Source organism: Sphaeramia orbicularis, chromosome 4 (genome assembly GCF_902148855.1).
Source record: "Sphaeramia orbicularis chromosome 4, fSphaOr1.1, whole genome shotgun sequence".
Taxonomy (NCBI): domain Eukaryota; kingdom Metazoa; phylum Chordata; class Actinopteri; order Kurtiformes; family Apogonidae; genus Sphaeramia; species Sphaeramia orbicularis.
The window spans coordinates 3,498,915-3,521,134 of NC_043960.1; the positions used below are offsets into that span (position 1 = coordinate 3,498,915).

The 22,220-nt window shown below is 36.0% G+C and overlaps 1 protein-coding gene across 1 annotated transcript in view; it reads right to left on the reverse strand.

The window, feature by feature from the left end:
- comp (cartilage oligomeric matrix protein) overlaps positions 1 to 19,024 on the reverse strand; it is a 40,505-nt gene extending 21,481 nt beyond the window's left edge. The window contains exons 1-5 of the mRNA XM_030132017.1: positions 18,920 to 19,024; positions 6,339 to 6,412; positions 3,121 to 3,172; positions 2,735 to 2,883; positions 2,041 to 2,178 (exon numbers count right to left, since the gene is read on the reverse strand). Coding sequence (XP_029987877.1) covers positions 2,041 to 2,178; positions 2,735 to 2,883; positions 3,121 to 3,172; positions 6,339 to 6,412; positions 18,920 to 18,986 — 480 coding nt within the window. The 5' untranslated portion in view covers positions 18,987 to 19,024. The remainder of the gene's footprint in view (positions 1 to 2,040; positions 2,179 to 2,734; positions 2,884 to 3,120; positions 3,173 to 6,338; positions 6,413 to 18,919) is intronic.
- Positions 19,025 to 22,220: the final 3,196 nt, after the last annotated feature.

Genomic DNA, 22,220 nt, shown 5'->3' on the forward strand with positions numbered 1-22,220 from the left:
TAGTTTGTTTTCATGTAAATACAGTAAAATGACATGAAAATGTTTATATTTACAAAGAGAAAAATGTGGAGTTGTGAATATTTATCCCCCTTAGACCCAGTAAGTCAACATTTTCACCATTTTACATTAAATAATTGCCTTAATTGGAAACAGCATGATGCAACAGTTTTTTCATATATATACATATATATATATATATATATATATATATATATATATATATATATACATATATTTATATATATATATATATATATATATATATATATATATATATATATATATATATATTTTTTTTTTTTTTTTTTTTTTTTTTTTTCATATAATGTCCTTTTTACATTTTTTATTTTACAGTAAAGCTGTGAAACTCTTGTCCACTACAGAGGACAAAAATGCATTGCCTGGTCTCAGGAGGATGAGTTATTCTGACAGTATTTGACTGATCTGACCCACTGCAGATTAAAGTGGTCTGTATGTGGAACCTGAACTAAAATGATTAATATCTTCAGTGTAATTTTTGCATTTTACAGATTCATCCCAGGGGCCAGACTGGACCCTTTGGAGGGCCGGATTTGGCCCCCGGGCCGCATGTTTGACACCTGTGCTCTATATGAACGGACCACAAAAATACTTGAGAGGAAACCAATTCATACATAAGTATAACCTCCTAACCTGGGATAACATGATCAAATGTACAAACTTGTGTTTATTGTTCAAAATGATTCATGACTAATCACTATGGAAGTAAATCTGTGTCATCAGATATTGAATAGTTGTATTTCGAAAGGTTTTTTTTTTAATGGTTTAATTTTGTAATTAAAATTTTTTACAGTTGAGTTTTTCTTTTTTTTTTTGAATAGTTGAATTTGAATTTTTTTTACACAAGAGTTCCCTAATCTGAATTCAATTATTCAAAAAAAAAAAAAAAGTTTTTTAATTCAATATTCTCAAATACAATGCCTTTCACATTCAGTGTAAAAACTTTCAATATTGCACAGACATCTTAACCAGGCAAAACCAATGGCATAACGAGCCATTTGATCGAACTGTCACTCAATCATGTGTCACACCGAAGCTCCTGTGACGCTCAGGTAGGAGCGCACGTATGCGTCAAAGCATGTGAATCACCACGCCAGCGCTGCTACCTGAGCGTCACGTGATCTTTGAGTCATGATTGAGTGACTGAATATTGAATAACTGAATTCAGATTATGACTCTCTATGCGTAAGATATTTTTGAAATTCAACTATTCAAAACTACAGAAGCATATTGCATTCACATAAAAAATTTAAATTCGGCTGTTTTTCTGAATTAACGAGATAATTATCTTGTAAAAACAAAGCCAAATTTTTATTTTTTCAGAAAACAGTATCTTGTTGATTCAGAAAAACAGAGCCAATTTATTTATTTTTTATTTATTTTATACTGTTTTCTGAAAAAATTTAAATTCAGCGCTGTTTTTACGAGATAATTATCTCGTTAATCCAGAAAAACAGAGCCGAATTACAATTTTTTCAGACAACAGTATCGTTTATTCAGAAATCCAGAAAAAAAAGAGCTGAATTTAAATTTTTTCAGAAAACAGTATCTCTTTAATTCAGAAAAACACAGGCACATTTTTTTTAGACTTATTTTTTCTCATAATTACGAGATAATTATCTCGTTAATTTGGAAAAACAGAGCCGAATTTTATTTTTTGTGTGAATACAATACGCTTCCGTACAAAACTAATTCAACTATAAAAAATTCAAACCTTGTGCTACCTTTTAGGGTGAGAATTTAACATCTGTCCAGAGACTGCACATGAAAAGCAGCCATCAGACTAACTCTTCACAACAACATGAATGAATGTAAAATGTCCCTGTTAAACAAACCAATAAAATAAATAATGGTGGAGGTTGAAACATGGAGGGGAGGTTTCCCATGTCTGTTCTTCTTTGTGCTCATAAAATGAACACACAGACCTGAAGGATAATGTCTGTGTTGTTGTTTGTGTGTCAGGTTCTAGCAGTAACTGCAGCTGTTCTGTTCCAGCTTCACCTGTTTGTTGGCCCTGGCGTAGGCCAGGCCCACCCCCTGGACCTGGGGCCCCGTGTACCCGGCAGGACAGGACCCACAGCGGAACCCAGGGGACGTGTTGATGCAGCGGACGCCCATGTGACACGGCATCACGGTGCACTGCAGACACACAACAGAGTATGGACACACAACTACACACCTGTAGTCAGATCAGATGTGAAGCAGAGACAGAAACTAAAACCACAATGAATTATGACAAAGTGGAGGAAGTCGAATCATCAGTGATAAGAAACCAATTTTCTTATTTTTCTGTTTGTATTTTTCATTTTCTCTCATGTGGGTTTTCCTGCCTGTCTTTTCTCTCCGCACTTATTTGTTGTATGTTACTGCTGTTACCTGGGAAATGTCCCCATGATGGGATAAATAAAATCTTATCTTATCTTATCTTATCTTATCTTATCTTATCTTATCTTATCTTATCTTATCTTACCTTACCTTACCTTACCTTACCTTACCTTACCTTATCTTATCTTATCTTATCTTATCTTATCTTATCTTATCTTATCTTATCTTATCTTATCTTATCTTACCTTACCTTACCTTACCTTATCTTATCTTATCTTATCTTATCTTAAATCTCAGACCACCAGTCAGACTGAACAGGGGCTGTTTCTTCTTCGTTCATTTGTTTGGAGGGTGCTTTCGGTGTCGGTACCTCGTCCACGTCGGTGCAGTGGGTTCCGTTTCCCTCCATGCCATCAGGACACGGTCCACACTTCACCCCCTCCGGCGTCTCCATGCACTGCACCCCTGGGTGACACGGGTTGGGCACACAGGAAGGACGAGGCTGGAGCCCCCCCATTCCTACAAAGATGGAAGAACACCATTGGTCAACGTGTCCTCTGGTATGTGATGGTCCAGTAGACATTAACTCCTCTGTTTGGGTTCAGGACAATACCAGATGAGTCACATCATCTCTGGGCTTTAAGGACTTCATGAAATGTCCAAACACCTTAATAAGTTTACTGTTTTTGTGAACATTAAACCAGTCAAAACATTCAGATGTAACTAAATCCAATGAGTGAAACATATAAAACTCACCACAGGCTTCACACTCCATCACTGTGTTCTTCAGGAAAACGATCTCTTTAATCTGTGAAATACAATCAATTAATCAGCTCATTCATACTGTTCATATGAGGCCTTAAGGACATTATCAGGTAGGTTCCATCCCATAATCTCTGCAGATGATGTGAGTTGTGGAGATCACCAGTGTGGTCTTATCTTCTTTAATAATAATAAACTTTATTGCAGATACAGATCCATAAACCACAAGCACACAACATACAGAATAAATAAAATAAAAAGGATAAAAAAAGGTCAAGGTCAAGGTTACTTTATTTATACCTGTAGGTAGATTTGTTTTGCAGTCTAGGTGATTGCCTTGGCATTACAACAACACATACATTAAACATGTAAGACAGGCACTTGATCACACTTACAGACAGGACAAAAAGACAGGACAAAAAGTGCTCAGTGTTCCACCAGCCATCGGTATAGCAGCATGGATAAGTAAATAAAATAGGTAAGATCAAATAAATAAAAACAAGATGCAATAAAACACAATAAAAACCAGAAAAGATAAAAAAAACAATCCGGGATAAAAACCAGAATAAGAACATACAATTAAAAAAATTTTAAAAAGTTGAAGTCACAATAATAATAAATAGAGCAAAGAAATGGAATAAATAACTAAATAAGTTAGTAAAGTGCAGTGTCACTATTTCTTATTGAGTTCAGTGATGGCGACAGGAACAAAGCAAACAACAAACAACAAAGGAAACAAGAAAAAAAAGGAGATTAAAAAAAATTAAGCACATTATAAAATATACAAACTATTGCACCAATGCCGTCTCAGTTTAGAGGTAAAATGATAGCAGCTTTTCAGGGGCTGACTAGAGCTTCTATATGTGGTTCTCTGATGTATCCAGGTGACACATCAAACTAAACATCAGCTGTCTTAGTAGTGCCTCACTAGTGTGCACTCCTGTGGTCACAAACAGTTGGCTGGCACTATGCCACCCAGGGACATGAAGCAGAAACCTCAGTGCATCATTATAGGCTACCTGGAGCCTCTGCAAAAGCATTTTCTTATAGTTTGACCACAGTTGAGTGGTGTATAGTGGTGTGATGTAGGTTCTGAACAGAGAACACTTCACTGAATCAGAGCACATAGAAAACTTCCTTATCAGCATGTTAGTGTTAGCTGGAGAATAAATCTGACAGCGCTGTCGATGGATGTCTTTGTTGTCCGTCCAGTCATTGGATCTGACATAACCGAGGTACTTAATTTCCTCACAAACATCCAGAGGACTGTCAGACAAATAAAAGGTTGGAAATGTTGATTTCCTGTCCCCTGCACTTCTAACTCTCATTATTTGGCTTTTCTTAGCGTTCTACTTGATGTCATAGTCTATGCCATACTGAGAATACACCTTCACCATCTGCTGCAGCCCAGCACTATATGGACAGGTGATACACAAGCAAAGGTGTTAGAAAAATGGGTAATGATGACTGGGAGTACAGTTGGTGTGGGCTGCTGCCTTATCGGTACAGACAGCTGCCTGTCAGCCAGCTGAGCCCATAAAAAAAAAAAAAAAGACAATACACAAAACAAAACACACTTGCATATCTTGTGCATTTCAGTTTTCTCTCAGTCTCTATCCCTGCAGCAGTTATAACTGTTTTTAGTAATAATTTGTCCTTCAGATCCATCAGCAGTATTTGTTCATCGTGTTAGTGTTAACTTTGCGCTCTCTGTGACTCATTTCATCATTTTTTTGTCCAGTTCTTTCATTTGGGGTTCTTACGTTCCCTGATTATACAAGCTGGTCTTGAGTCAGTGTTGATTACACAAGTCTGGGTCTCGTTGTTGGAACGACTTGACGCTTAAATGGGAGATGGCTTTATCCTGTCTTCAGTGATATGGGAATTATGGTAAATACTAGTTACAACCTGGAAAATTGCACAGAAACGGACCCTCATGTCGTATTTTTTCACTGGAAAACTGGGAAAAACTTTTGATGAGCGAGCTGCTGAGATGAAAATAACCTTTGACCTTTTCAACATGACGGAGAGCAACGAGGGATTCATCGCAATCGGTAAATAGTGCTTTTATTAACGTTCTGCTGCTGTTAGCTGATGATTTTGCACAATTGTAGCACACACAATTTGCAAAAAATATATATACAGTGCAGTCGCAGAAAAAATTATTAGACCACCCCTTGTTTTCTTCAATTTCTTGTTCATTTTAATTCCTGGTTCAACTAAAGGTACATTTGTTTGGACAAATATAATGAGAACAACAAAAAAAGCCCGTAGTAGTTTAATTATTATATATAATGATTATATAATAATAAAAAATGATATTGTTATGGAAAAATATTACTCTACTAATTCATCTTCAATAAAGAAGGATAAGTTCAAGTGATCAGTGTCAAAGAAATCACTTTATTTGGAGCTCCATAGAAAGAGATATCACTCAGACAAGAGACTGAGACCGTCTGAACCCAAAAATGCAAATCCCCATGTAGTCTTCTGTGTCCCATGAGAAAATTATGATGTGTCGAAAGTGTTTTGGCTAGTGTCAGGAACTCAGAGATAAGACCCCTGAGAGAACTCTTCTCTATACTACTCAGGTGTTGGCCTGGCCTTCTACTCTGGACACAACACAGAAGAAGTCACACTATCTGAAATAAAGTTAGAAACCTACATGATATATGAAATACATGAATATATATGGATATAAGTAATTTAGCCATTATAATGTAATTATTATATCCATATGACTGTGGACATTAATCTGCATCCTTTTGCCTGCTGCACATTGTCATTTACCTCCAAACATACAGTTGCGGAAAAAGTCATTAGACCATCAAAAGTCATCAGAAACAATAGTTCTGCAATCCAGTCCTAACTCCTGTGTATCATGTGACTAAAACAGACAGAAAAGAAAACATGGAATGTCTAAAAGCACTGTTTTTGTCAGTACAATGCCATAGATATTGATGTAAGAACTGAAGTGATTTAGGTTTTTATCAAGAAAACATGTTAAATGGATAGATATCAGCTCTGAAATTAAACTACTATGAGCTATTTTTGTTGTTTATCATTATATTTGTCCAAACAAATGGACCTTTAGTTGGACCAGGCATTAAAATGAACAAGAAATTGAAGGAAACAAGGGGTGGTCTAATAATTTTTTCCATGACTATAAATCCATACATAACAGATATCAGCTTCATGTCTACAGGACATACCTGCTGTTTCAGAAGCTCTTTAATCTCAGCCAGGGCCAAGTTCGTCATTTTAATCTGACTGATAATTTCTCCATCTGGAAAAGAAAAGGAAAAAAAAAATCAGTGAAGCTATAACATCTATGAGATAAAACCTGAGTATTTTTGTTCCCAATGAGCCAACAGGAACGGCTACACATCTGGTGTTAAAAACAACCCCCAAATACTTTTATAATAGTCAAAATTTGTCTGGATTTTATCATGAAGGGAATTTCATGCAATAATTTTAGTGAAATTTTACTCCTCATGTCCCAAGAAGCCAAACCAAAGTCATTAGGGTTCATTATTGACTTCAATCCAAAGCCAAAATGTGGACCGAGAGTGAAAAAGGAAACTTATATGATGACCCAAAGTCAGCAGAAATCTCTGGAAAACTCTGAACATCTGAGCAAAATACATAAAGCTGGAAAAAACTTAAATCTAGAGGAATGACATGACCAGAACTAATAAAATACAACAGTCACAAGTAAGAAGATTTGGGTTTTCATCAAAATAAATGCAAAATTAAGGCATCTTTTGGGGGAAAATCAGGAAAAACAAATGCATGTTTCCATCCACTGCTGTTATATGAATATTAGGATTTAGTTCCTCATCATCATCGTGGTTTAAAGCTTAGTTCATTAGTATTTTAATATAATGAGCTGATAAATCAAAGGTCATTTATTAGTTTTTTCTACAACTCTTTACATTAGGCAGTGTTTTGCAAATTTTTTTCCATCTTCTGTGGCATTTGTTTGTTTCTTGTATCAGTTCAGTGTAGGTTTAATTTAATTTAATTTAAATTTATTTGCACAAAATAAAAACAGCAATAGAAAAAAACAACATTCAAACAAGTAACAAAATTGTGCAGGAGGTTAGAAGCCAAAAAGAAGGCTTATATGAATACCTCCCCCGAAATGAACAATACACAAAAACAAACAAAAAGAATAAAAAATACAATACAACTGGAGTAATAGACTAAAGTAAAAACAATAAAAATGTAATCCACATTACAAATCATCAAATACAAATCAAGTGATATACAGCCTTACATTTTTTCATGAATTAAAGTCCTTTTCAGGTGCTTTTTAAACAATGATCAGTTGATGTTGATTGAAGTTCAGGTCTTAGATTATTCCACAGATTTGGTCCACCATATTTCAGAGAATACTGACAGGCTGAAGTTCGGCAGTACGGAAGATCAAATTTGCTTGAAAATCGTGTTGGAAAGTTGTGAATAACAGAAGACAACATAAAGAAACTGTGAAAAACTTAAGGAAGAATATGAGTTAAGTGAACGTATTTGTACATGAAGACACAGGTCTGGTAAACGTTCACATCAAAAACTGAGAGAAGATTGAATTTTTTGAAAAGAGGAGCAGATGATTGGAGTCTCCTAGAAAAACTGATCATTCTTAAAAATTTCTTTTGGATGAAGAGAATCTTATTGAGATACGTGGGACAGGTTGCCGCCCAAACAGTATTGCAATAAATAATGTAAGGTTTAATTTTCACACCAGACAAACTGACATTAATGCACAAAATGTATCTCCATTACAATCAACTCTCATTTACCTTCACCTTCATCTTTACTCTGCATCAATTTTCATGAAAGGACACGGGCCCAAAAACACCACAAGCAGATGCGTTAAAAATACACAGAGCACAAACTGACCAAATAATCTGTGGATTTTCTCTTCATAGCCAACCCTTAAAGAACCAGAACTGTCTTTGTGGTGACTTCCAAATTGATTTTTATCCATTTGTAACCTTTTCTCACTGATTTATCATAATATTAAACTCTGCTTTCCACTTTTTCAGTGACAATTAAGTGTTTTTCAATATTTAATTCACTGATCACACAGATGTTCATGAAAGCTCGGAGTAAATTCATAGTTTATTATATCAAAACAGAGAAAAGTGAAGCAAAACTGACCCTTTCAGCCTAACAAAGCATGAAAACAAGTATATATGACCACTGGCATTTATCAATATGAGCTTTACTGGTGAATCAATGTTCCAAAAGATGACTGTGCTTTCATTTATTTATTTATTTATTTATTTATTTAACTAATGATGTAGATATTCATCAAAGCTCAGGGTAAATTCATTTTAGTAATAATAGTTCATGTTTTCTCAAAAACAGAGAAAACTGAAGAAAATGTGACTTTTTCAGCTAAATATGTCTTTAACTGAACATCAAAACGAGCATCTGTCACCGCTGTCATTAGTCACTTTCCATTGACCCTCAAATTGCGTGAATATAACTTGCACATAAAAAATATGCCTAATGGAAAAATGACAATTTCAGCAAAACTCAAATTTTTTTAATGCAAAGTTTTTCCGCTTGCAAAAGGTGGTTTTTTTCAGGCCTAGTGAAATTGGTACATCACGCAAAACTGCAATGGAACGACCTTTTTATGGAGAGACATTTCTTTCTTTATTCATCAGTCAAATCGAATAGATTTGTAACCAAAAAAGAGATTTTAGAGCAAAAGAGAGTAAGTGGCAATAAAAAAAAGATCATTTTCTTTATAAATCAGTCCTCTCTGCTTGTAAGTTCAAAACTTGATGAATAAAGAAACAAATGTGTCTCCATACCTTTTTGCACAACTAGTCACGTGAACAAAAAAAAGGATGTTTAAGGATGTTACAACACGTGAAGAAGAAGAGTTTTAAAACAAACACGGCGTGGTATGTGTGGACATACGAGGAAACAGTCTTTTTTTTAATTTCGTCTTGGATAGAGGGTAACGAGCATTCTAGATTCAAAACAACAGATATTTATGTTCATCACCGTGTTTATGGAGTAACTTCTTGTGACATTTCACAAAAGCAAATAAAACAAATCATTGCATTTGTGATTTAATGGAAAAACTAACATTACACACTTCTGTTTTTTCGACATTTAGTAAATATTGTTAAAGTTTTGCGCATATGTCCAATGGAAAAGCAACTATTGATCCAACTCCATGGGTTTTACTGGTGAATCAATGTTGTAGAAGATGACAGTGTTTCCATGGTAACTACGGAGCCTCTGAACGTCCAAATGGGTCATATCTGATGACCATGAACAGATGACAAACTGCACTTTATACCAGTTATTGACATGTGTTGATAAAATTAGTGGATCAACAGTTATTAAATATTTAACCCTTTCATGCACAGTGGTCACTCCAGTGGACAGTTCTTCTCCAGCTGTTCTCTTGTATATTCATGGGTTTTGTTGTTTTAGTTCCATATCAACCAACACAGTGGACACTTATACATCATCTCATAAACTGTAATTCATACCATTATTGTAACTTTGCTGTTCTTGGTTGGTTCTTGACTGGAAATCAATTGTTAATATTTATTTTTTGCATATTATCTCCATGAAGTGAGTAATAACTGGTATTAGAATATGTTCAAATGTGAGAGAACATCAGATTAGCTGCATTAAACATGGTTTCATTTCACTGTTTTCATATCACTTTATGATATTGGGTTTTAAAAACATGTTTCTTTGCTTCAAGAATAAAATTCATGGTGTAGCCGAGTGGACATTTTTGTAACTCCATGAAAAACAGGTTGATTTAAAAAAAAAAAAAAAAATTCAATCAGATTGTTTTTTTTTTCATGCCTAAAGAGGAATAAAAACACTCAAGAAAAAAAATCTTGATTAATGTTCTCATAATTCATGCATGAAAGGGTTAATATCAGTAGATGCTTATGTTCTGTTCAGGCCTTTCAGGGTTAAACTCAGGCTTTGACTCTGGTCATTAGTGCGTTATTTGTGCTCCTTAAACACTGTTGTGAATGATGGTAGTGGACTGTGGGTCTTGGCAGAGGTCTGCGCTTTTTGACGGTCGTCCTAGTTTATATTTCGCCAAAAGAAGAGGAGGTGAGTGTAGGAGGTGACACCTGTAAGTGAAGAATCTAACCACGCTTGATCAAACGCCAACAAAAACAGACGTAAATTCAGTTCCCGCCGCTGTTTTTAGAAGATTGAAGCTTCTTTGCACCTCATCGTTTTCCCCTTTGGCTGAAGCGTCTCCCCAGAGGACGACACATATGCCCTTTGATTTAACACAATCCACTGCCTGTTACATGATCAATCACCAGCCGCGGTCCGAGTCCTGACATTCCTCGACCGCCGCAGGCCTCGTTTTCACCGCCCACGCATTCACAGAGCCTCGTATCTCAGTCAGATATGTCTCAACTGCAGCCGCAAAATTGAACTTCCAGATATGAAATGATGCATTATTTTCTGGAAGACGTATTCCCAAGAAAACTCTCTGGGTGTCTTTGTTGTGAGCGGTTTTTAATGCAATCTGGATTTTCAATTGTTTAACCATTTGTCAGTGATCCAACAACTGTTACACAACCGGACAGATATGTACAGAAGCATCTTTAACCCTTTCATGCACGAATTATGAGAACTTTTGTCAAGTTTTTTTTTTGTCCTGTTGGTTTTTATTCCTCTTTAGGCATGAAAAAAACAATACAATTCAATTTTTTTATGAACCTATTTGTCATGGAGTTACAAAAATGTCCATTCATCTGCACACCATTGGTTTAACTTCTGAAGCAAATAAATATGTATTTAACAAACCAATATCAGAAAAGTATATGTTGTGTGAAAACTGAGATAAAAACATTCTTAATGCTGCTAATCAGATGGTTTATCACATGTTAACATACTCTAATCCAGTTGCCATTTTGTCATCCACTGGTGTTATGTGAATATTTAGAGTTGATTCCATCCATCCATCATTACACATCAGAGCATTTTTTAAACATTTTTTCCCATCTAATGACATTTCATTTCGAATCAATTAAAAAAAATGTGTGAAATACAAATAGAAAGGAACAAATACAGTCTACATATTCAAAAAGGAGTGGGAAGGGAAAAGAATACATGTTTAGTCATTTATTTATTCACTATGTAAATATGTAAATACTTTTTTAAAAAAAACCTTTGTACTTAAATTTTTATACTATTAAGAACGTTTATTTCTACCTGCCTTTTCTTTTGCACTGGTGTGTTGCATATTGCTGCTGAATACTGTTAAATTTCCCCATGGTGGGATCAGTAATAGCTTATCTGGTCATATCTGATCTGATCTTAATCTGATCTGATCTGATTTTATCTGAGTTTCCACAATCAAACTTTTGTCACTACATTCATACCTATACCTATACCTTGTTGGAAAGCTTTGGTTCTCTGTAGTTTATGAATTTTATTTTACAGTGTTCTGGAGAACCCAAATACAATGACTGAAAGAACCACCTGGACAGTGACTGAAGCTAATGGGTCCTCCAGCCTGTTTGGTGTCATGAGGTCACATGACCTGTCCATTCCATCATTAATCATATTTCTGATCAAAACTGTGTAAACAGGCTATAGTTAATGTGGTGTAGTTTAGGTTGTATTTTAGCCACACAGTAAAAAAAAGTTTTCTGAAACTAGAGGTTATTACCTTTCAAATGAAGCGTCATTCATTAATTTTGTCTTTGTGGTTCTTCACTTATAAGCTTTGGAACTTGGTATTGTAAATTAGTGAAAAGTAACATAAATTAGGTGGAAAGGAACAGGTTAAAGTAAAAAAAAAAAAAAAACTGCACTATTTATGTTTCGTCTTTTTTTGTTTTTATTAATTTATTTTTTTTTGGAGGGGGGGGGGCTTTTTAGACTTCAAAATGATTTAATGTCTACACATTACCATTCCTCTGCAGTCTTTTACCATCATTTATTTGCTCAAATCAAGAAATCCTGGTGAATTAATGCAGAATATTAGCGATAGGACATATTCACTATGCAGCCTCTGACTGTGCAAACAGGACGTATGTGTTGGTGTTAGTGTTGGTGTTGGTGTTGGTGTTGGTGTGGAGAACTGAGAAACTCCACTTTACCCAACGTGTTAAAGAATATTGACAGGACTAATGGTCCAAAAGTTCTTGAACATTTTGAGGAGTAGTCGTTTTCTCCACAGAAGGTGGTCTCTGTGTCGGCGGATTAGCTCATTTGCCAGAAAGTTGCTAAAGTGAAGAAGTGTTCACATCTTTAAGAGTGGGAGTGGGAAAAACTGCACATGAACCTCACACCGCTGTGAGAAGCAGCAGCAGCCACCACCATCTTGGATACAGAAAGACATCCTCGTTCTGCCGACGGGACTTGAATGCAGCATTTGTTCTCTGATTTAAGACTTTACGTTGAATTTACCTCAAATGTTTTCACACCAAGGCCTGAACAGAGATTTTGCTTTCACTCTGCACATTCAGGGCAGTTAATACATCCTGTCGTCACTGACATACTGGCACAGGGGCGGCTGTTCCTCAGCTGGTAGAGCAGGTCGTCCAATGACCGAAGGATCAGCGGTTTGAACCTAAACTGTGTCCGGTGGGGCCTTGCACAGTGGCAGCTGCCTACTGGTGTATGAGTGTGTGCATAACTGGGTGAATGTGAGGTTTTGTAAAGCGATTTGGGCGACATAAAAGTATGGAAAAGCGTTATATAAGTACCGACCATTTACATAGTTTTGATGGATCAGCTTGGTGTTAATTCACCTCATTTTCACTTCTGTCACTTGTCGGTATTTTCGTGTTTTGCGACACTTGGTCTTGTATAACTTTGGTGTGATTCATGCAAACCATCCAAAATACTGTTTTCACACAGTACACGACCAAAACATGACTTAGTTTGATCTAGAATGGGGGTGGGCAACCTGTGGCTTCCAGGCCACATTCGGGTCTTGGACCCTTTTTAAGTGGCTTTGCCTAAAAACATGGAAACTTTTTTTTTTTTTTTTTACATATTTTGCTATTATTTTCGCAACCATAAAGTTATTCTATGTTATGCTATGCTGTTATGTTATAAAATGAGTGAAAAAGCAGAAGAAGTAAAACTAGCCTACTTTTTATTTTATGACACTGAAGGTATTCATCTGTTGCAAAGAAAGCCTTCACATATCAGTCAATATTTGCTGCAAAACACAATAATGACATATTTCACTGTTTTCTTTAGTGTCGTTCTGTAAATGCACTGAAACTTTGGTTTAGGTAAAACATATGAGGGTATGTTTTGGCTCCACATAGACTTTTTTTCTGTTTCTGTCCTAAAATGACTCTGTACATAACAAAGATTGCCGACCTGTAATCTAGACCAGGGGTGCTAAATATATGGCCCGTGGGTTCCAATCCAGCCAGGAGGAGGAATTCATGAAATGCAAAAATTACACTGAAGATATTAAGAGTCAAGTGTGTCAAACTCCTTTTACTTCCGAACTCCAAAGTACAGAGTCCAAAAATGTAAGAATATTCTGTTATTGAATGTTTTGTGTATTTGTAGATCTACTGTGATCTGTACGTTTATAATGCACATGTGTAAACGATAAGAGGTATTATATTGTTAAAATTGCACTTACTTTTCGTAGGAAATTTCAGGTTTTTCATGTTATTCACATTTTTTGTGAAAGGATAGATTGGAAATGAAAAGTTCAGAATCAACATTTTTTAAAGGTTATGTTCTTTTACTGGTCCGGCCCTCTTCATATCCTATTGGGCTGAATGTGGCCCCTGAACTAAAAAGACTTTGACACCCCTGATCTAGATGGACAGACGGCCCCTGTTCAGAATGGACCAGTGAATGTCCACATGGTGCAGATTTGGCTGAAAAGTCTCAAAGTTCAGACCAAACAACAGATGGACTTTTTGGTCATTCTTCTATGTTCAGCTGGACTTGTTTTGTCTCTCATCCAAGAGACTTCTTCAGTTCTAATAACGGATGGAGGAAACTGGACTAAACATGTGGGGGGAGTGGTCTGTGTGGGTGGTAACCTACATCCAAACACTAAATAGTGTCTCACACCACCACGTCTGTTCAGGGATGGACTTATCAAACTCCTATAACACCATTTAAAACTACATTCCTAAACTGTTTTCTTTTTTTTTCTACTTGTCTTGTCCTTCATCCTAACAGCAGAATGGTAGTCTGGCTCCTTTTGGTGCTGAACTTTGGTGCTTTGGCAAAGGTAACTTCATAAAGTATATGAAGCTCCCCTTGATATTCTACTGTCTTTATTATGAGTTTTGTTGAACTACATTTCGATGCCGGACCTGACATGGGGGGGGGGCAGGAGAGAAGAAGGTGGCAAAGACCCTCACAAGGAAGTATCAACAATACAAACAATAACCATGGTGATAATTATAATGGTAACAGTAACTACAACCAGAACTGACTAAAACTGGGCAAAAGGGGTTCATAGTGGAAGGTTCATAGTAGAAGTAACATTTTATTGGGATTCCTTTCAGGATTCTGATTTATTACTGGTACTCGATGGTCTCACCACACTGCCATCTACAGGCCTGGCATGCTCTTGATGGTGTAGATATGCAGAGCTGTGTAAATGCAGATTTTTCAGAAAACGATCTCGTCTGCATGATGTTATTGTTAAAAAAAACGGAGAGGCGGAAGTATTTGTTTTCAAAAATACATGTAAATGTAGCATCACACACAATACCCACCAGTGACCCTGACCCCCAGGGCCACCCCCTCTATACAACCCACACTTAAGTTCATTCTCATATGGATTAACACCTACACAGACCACTCCCCCCACAGGTTTATAAGTGTAATTGCCCCCACCAGCTATTAGAACTGAAGAAGTCTCATGGATGAGATGCTAAACCAGTCCAGCTGAACCTAGAACAGGGGTCCACAACCTTTCCAACCTAAAGGAACCATTTTGTCTTGGGAAAAAAAAGAAAGAAATCCGACTGGAGCTACGAAAAAAATATTGAAACCCATCTACATTTTACCATGAGGTGGCTGCTCTGTTGGAGCCTATTTGTGATTAGTTTGCTATTTAACTTTGTATTTCCATTATTATAATAATAATGCAATGACTGGTGTATTTATGAAATTGTACAACTACAAGAAAGAAAACATTCAAGATTTGCACAATTTTTTTTTTTTTAAATGATGGACACTATTTCCAAAACATATTTATGCTGTGTAATGGAGAAAAAGCGCAACTTTCATGTGTAGTGGCTTACTTACAAACTACAAACAAATGCAAATTGAGCATCTTGTATTGAATTTGGCAAGAAAATAATCCATTTTGGTTTTTATGCTGTCAAAAAATTAGTTTATTCCATGTAAAGCCTGCGCATTTTTGCAAATGGACAAAGTTAGAACAGATTTAGGCCGATAACGATGTTAAAAAGTAACGACTCATTCAGTTCATTTCAAAATGTTCCGTATATTTTTTGACCATAGACAGATGCTGAAGAGCCACATTTGGCCCCGGAGCCACAGGTTGACTACCCCTGACCTAGAAGAACCACCAAGAGGAACAATGACCTGAGCAAATGAGAACCTACACAGACGAGAGATGGACTTATTAGGTCCAGGTTGATCTAGACCGAGACGGCCTTTTTTGGTGGAACCACAGAGGCCTTTAACACTGGAAAAGTCAAATAAAAGTAGATGATCCAAACAGTGTGGACTAAATGAGGCAGATGTGGAAACTAACTTATTGACTACTGGCTCAGACCACCAATAAGACCAGATGTCCACTCACTCCACCATATTATTAAACCTCAAACCAACCACAAATAACTGTAAAACAAGAAACCAGAGCACAAAGATGTTCTGACGACATTTTCTATAGATTCATTTCAGGACTTTAAAGAGACACAACTGAAAATGTGTAGAAAAAGATCAGTCTGTTTTCACTGAATCCATTTTAGTTCTTGGAGTTTGATCCTGCACCAGATTCATGTTCTCCAGCAGTTAACCCATAAAGACCCAGTGGTATTTTTTTGTGGCAGTTTCCAAATTAATTTTTCTCTCTATTTAACCTTTCTTAACTGATTAATGATCATTTATTATAATATTATCTTCTGTATTTTGCATTTTTCAGTGTAAACCATGTGTTTGCATATATTTCATTCACAGATCATTTAGTAAATGCAAAGGTTATTACATCAAAACGGAGAAAACTGAAGAAAAAGTGACTTTTTTGGCAAATATATCATTAACTAAACATAAACCAAGTGTCTCCATCCACTGTCATTGATCCAACTCTGTGGATTTTACTGGTGAATCAATGGAGAAGATGCAGTTAACCCATAAAGACTCAGTGGTATTTTTTTGTGGCAGTTTCTAAATGATTTTTTCTCTCGATTTAACCTTTTAACTGATTTATCACCATTTATTATAATATTATCCTCTGTATTAAGCATTTTTCACTGTAAACCATGTATTAGCCTGCATTTCATTCACAGATCATTTAGTAAATCCAAAGGTTTTCATATCAAAACAGAGAAAACTGAAGAAAATGTGACTTTTTTCAGCAAATATATCATTAACTAAACATAACCCCAGTGTGTCCATCCACTGTCACTGATCCAACTCCATGGGTTTTACTGGTGAATCAATGTTGTAGAAGATGACGGTGTTTCCATGGTAACTATGGAGCCTCTGAACGTCCAAATGAATCATATCTGATGACCATGAAAAGACGATAAACAGCATTTTACTTCAGTTATTTACATATATTGGTAGAAGTAGTGGATCAGTAGGTATTAAACATTCTAGGTCAGTACATGCCTTTGTTCGCTGGTGGATGTTTGGGTCTTTATGGGTTAAACTGTTTTGTGAGATCATTATTACCTTAACCTTTCAAGGTTACTTTATTTGTACCAGTAGGTAGATTTGTTTTGCAGTAGAGGTGATTGCTTTGATATTACAACAAGACATACACTGAACATGTAAGACAGGTACTTGATCAAGCTTACAGACAAAACAAAAAGACAGGACAAAACAAAAAGTGTTCAGTGTTCCACCATTCATCAGTAGCAGCATGGATAAGTAAAGGAATAAAATAAATAAATAAGATCAAATAAATAAAAACAAGATGCAATAGAACACAATAAAAACTCAGACAAGATAAAAACAGTCTGGGATAAAAACCAGGATAAGAACATAAAATGTAAAAAAATTTCAAGTCACAATAATAATAAATAGAGCAAAGAAATGGAATAAATAACTAAAATAAGTTAGTAAAGTGCAATGTCACTATTTCTTCTTGAGCTCAGTGACGGCGACAGGAACAAAACTGTTTTTATAAACGCTGTGTCCTGAACCTGAGGACTGAAAACCTCCGTCCAGAGGAAAGGAGCTGGAATTCACCTCACCTATGTCCATAAAATATGAGCAGTTCATCCTTGAGTCCATGTGAACATGTCAGTCAAATGTTGTGAAACCTTCTATAGATGTCACATGTTAAATGTAATATGAACCAATAGATTTATGTGGTAAACTAACAACCAAATGGCAAATGGAGATCAGTTCAGATCAAACTATACTTTGACTTATGGTATTTATTATTTATTTTGTTTGTGTGTCTGTTGGCAAGATAACTCAAAAAGTTATGGACGGATTTTGATGAAATTTTCAGGAAATGTTGATACTGGCACAAGGAACAAATTATTAAATTTTTGTCATGATTGGGGTGGGGGGAGACTGGTCTGCCTTGGTGGAGGTCTGTGCTCTCAGAGTGCTTTTCCAGTTGCAGAATATAATTACCAATATCACATTTTGGGCCTTCAGTGGTTCCGTAGATTTATTTTCCCCTTCGATCATTTCCAAATAAAATCCAGTATTATGGACATCTGTGGAGTTGGGGGGCACTGTGGGGGTTCAGGTGTAAAAGGACCTGATCCTGGGACCGGCTGACCCAGGACCAGCACCCCTTCCCCCCAGAGGAGCCATCCCAGACCCAATCCTCCTGAGCTCAGAGCAGGAAATGTGTTTCTGTCATTAGCAGTGAGTCTGTTTACTGAATGGATTCCACAGCTCGAGGACAGGTACTGCAAATAAATTACTGCTGCTGCTAATAGAGAGCGAACACTGGACCCATGTGTCATTTTCTCCTGGTGAAATAACTATTCTTACAATTAGTGACATGGATTTTTGTCCCCTTTAATTGAATGTATAACAGCTCTGGGAGAATTCAGATATCATTAGTTTTATAGTTTACAGACGTGCGTTTGAGTCAAATTCATATTTTTGTTCATTATCAGAACTATTTCTAACAGAATATTGTCATTTATTTGCAGAAAATGACCGGTTGAGGTGGTCAAAATATCATACAGATACAAATAAAACAAGTTTATATTCATTTTAAACAACACTATACTAATGTTTTAACTTAGGAGTTCATAAATTTCCAAACTGATGGGATTGTACTTAATTTTGTGTTTCATGTCAAGTGTGTTGGTGTTTTATCCGACTCAGAAACAGAAATACAAGCAGCGCATTTTCGTTTTATGGTTTTTATCTGAGGAATCGTCCTTTTAATCATATTCCTGAGGTTTTAGAAATGAAATATGGACAAATATGAGGCTGATTATCTTCAGATTTGTCAATAATTCTATATTTAAGTAAAAGAAAATTCAAGGAATAGATCAGGAAAGTTCAACAAAATCTTTATCCTGGAAAATCTGTCTAATTCATTTTCCAGGCACAATTTGGTGCAAAAATAATCACCTTTTCTATGAAGTCCAATGATAAATCTCACCTCTTTGTGCTGCTGCCGTGTGCCGTCCGATCCAGATGGTCCAGACCAGAACCAGAGTCCACATCATCTTCAGACCAGATCAGACCAGAGCTGGTCCTTCAAACCTGCACAGTTTCAGTCTTGTCCTCCCCTGCTCTGGTCTTTATACACCCCCCCCCTCCCCCTCCCCCTCCCCCTCTGGCTCACATCCTCATCTCCAGCCCTAAAGCTCCTCTGAAAACCACGTCCTGGAAAAGTCCAACAAACAGGACGGGAGGACAGATTGCACAACATGAACCCCCCCACATTTACAGTAACATGTTTATCATCAGCCAAAGAGTTTTAATTTAGGTCTGATAGTTTTTATTTTACACAAAATTGACTTTTTTTTTTTTACCTTCTATATATCCTAAATTACCTGTATATATCCATTATATGTTGTACATATTTCTTCAATAAATAGTATAGAGTTGGCTTTTTGTATATTTTACTATTTCTTTGTAAGTTTGTATTTTGTCAATATTTGTGTGACATTTTTATACAGTCTACAGAGTCTTTATAGAATGATATTTTTATAGTCTTTTTACACTTTGAGTGTTTGTTGCTAAAATATAACAGAACTGCAAAACTGATTTTTCTTCTGAAAACTATTGACATTCGGCCTTTAACCCTATAACACCAAATGTATCATATTTGATACATGAGTTTTGAAGCCTTCTACATGATCAGTGGGATATTTTTTGCCTTGAAAAACCTGATGTATACAATTAGATACATGCAAGACACGGATAATCCACCAGGGGGAGGAATTCATTCACCAGAGGCTGTTACAGCCCAAAAGGTGAAACATATTTACACAGGACACCGGAGTCAAAGGGTATAATCCAAAAGAATATTTTATTATATTTGATCTATTTTTGTTTTGTTCTTCGTTGATTCACTTCTTTCGTTGAAAACAAGCTGCTTTTAACCCTTTTAAAACCCCGTGCCCAAAGTAACAAAAGAAAAGACCAGAGTGGACCGGCTAAATAAACATAAGGACGGTGCGCTGGACAGGCCAACCTGTACAGAGTCGTAGAAGCTGCTAGCGCACCGCTACACTATCAAAAAAATCAAACCACAAAATAAGCCGTAACGAAAGAAAAGCCAAAACAGGACGTCCGGATCCACCTGGCCAAACAAAAAGAGAAGCTAACAAAAGGCTAACAAAAGCCCCGCTGGCATGTAGCAACTTGCGGGGAGTGGAGTGGAGTGGATGCGCGCCTCGACGTGCGCGCTCCGGACGCCGGCATCGCTGGAGGAGGTGGAGAGAGAGAGCCCAGCGCCGGTCCAATTTATAGGCTTTGCCGGTGGGAAAACCAATTGTCCATCTATTAAAGAAACACACTAAATACGTAATATTTTACAAAAGTGTTATCAAGGCAAAAAAACATAAGAGAGAGCACTAATCACCCGAAAGTGTAAAGAATTAACAAAACCCGCAAAAGAGAAAGGAGGGAAAAATAAAGGTGTGTCAGAACATAACAGAGGCCAAGACTGTTATTAATGAGGAAAGAGGCAGAACTTTACCAAATTTGAAAAGGAATTACCAATGTGTTAGACATGTTTGTGTTATATTATCTTTTTGTGTGTTCAGAAATAATAATGTTTGAGCATTGAGACCAGATGTATCAAATATGATACAAAACTGAAACTCATACATGAAAATTGATATTTGAAAAAAAAAAATGTTTTGGTTGTTCAGAAGGACCAATAAAGGCTCCAGTTTCAAAGAACTGAAATTTTCTGTCAGTGATGTAATGGTTCAGACTTTACAGGGTTAAAGACCTCAACATTTGCCTGTGGATACAAATATCCATTGTTCTAAAATATTAAATAACTTTTCAACCACTTATACAATATATACTGGTCATCTGACCTGTAGGAGTCTCAGAAAAGGTTAGAATCTGTCAAAAATGACCCCCCCAAAAAGCACATTTTCTGTCTGGGTTCAAAGGGAGAATTTTTCATTGCAATTTTTTGTCATTTTGTAAAATTCACATCTTTTTATACCAAGTGCAGTTAAGGTGTTGCACTGCTGAACTGAATTAGTTTCCTGTAGCTAAAACCCTAGTCCCCTGGTATTTTAAAATGTTTATTGTTGGGATTATTTGGTGTAAATTTATGTTTCTGTCTTTTATGTACATCTTGTTTCTCTGTGTAGAATCAGAAGTTCAACCTAACCTAAAACTTTGGTAAATTTGTAAAAAATTTAGTCAAATTCTTGAACAAAGTAAATGTAAAATTGACATTTTGACCCTTAAAGACTTACAGCTACTTTGATGGCGACTTCCAAATGAATTTTCTTCCCATTTAACCTTCCCTAAGTGATCTATATCACCATTTATCATAATATTATCCTACGTATTTTGCATTTTTCAGTGAAAATCAGGTATTTTCCTATATTTAATTTACTGATTATGAGGATGTTCATAAAAATTCAGAGTAAATTCAAAGGTTATTGTATCAAAACAGAGAAAGGTGAAGAAAATGTGATGTTTCCAATAAAATATATCATTAACTGAACATATAAACAAAGGTCTCTGTCCACTGTCGTTTGTCAAACTTTCTCAAGCCTCCGGTCTATTTAGCTTTTTAAAGATTAAGTCATTTAACTTTCACTTATACGCTGCTATAGAATACATTAACAACAAAATAAATATAAGAGAAATGTATTTGCCTAGAAGTGTTTGTCATCAACACGTATTTCTTATTTCATTATTTTATCATTTTTTACCTGTAGGATGTTTTGTGTCTGTTACGAACTATAAAACAAACTATGATGCAACTTTTACCTTACTATTAATGATTTATTTATTTATTTTTTACTATTACCGATTTAAAAACACTTCTTTGCATTAGTTTTCTACCAAATTCAGAATGACTGCTGTAGTTTTTACCCTCAGCCTTCGCCACAGGGTATTGTCATCAGTTCGTTGTCCGTCTGTCCGTCCATATGTGCAGAAACTTTGGCGTGTACCAGTAGTTTTCATCTGGGGGGGGGGGGGGGCAGCAGCAGATAGTCAATGATAAGGAAACCCTGGCGTGGGCTGAAGGCCGTGGGGTTTTTAAGTGCAGGCACATTATGTTTAATATTTAATCTAAAATTTCTGCTGTGAAAATCTGCTGTTTTTACTCCTGTTGTAGTTTTTTTTTTTTGTCCTGACTTGATCATCTATTTTACCATGTTGCCTAAAACACTGTCACACACAGATAAAGTTTATTATATGTGTGATAAAAATCAGTTAACACATGATGTTTTCAGTGTGTGATGAATAAAAAT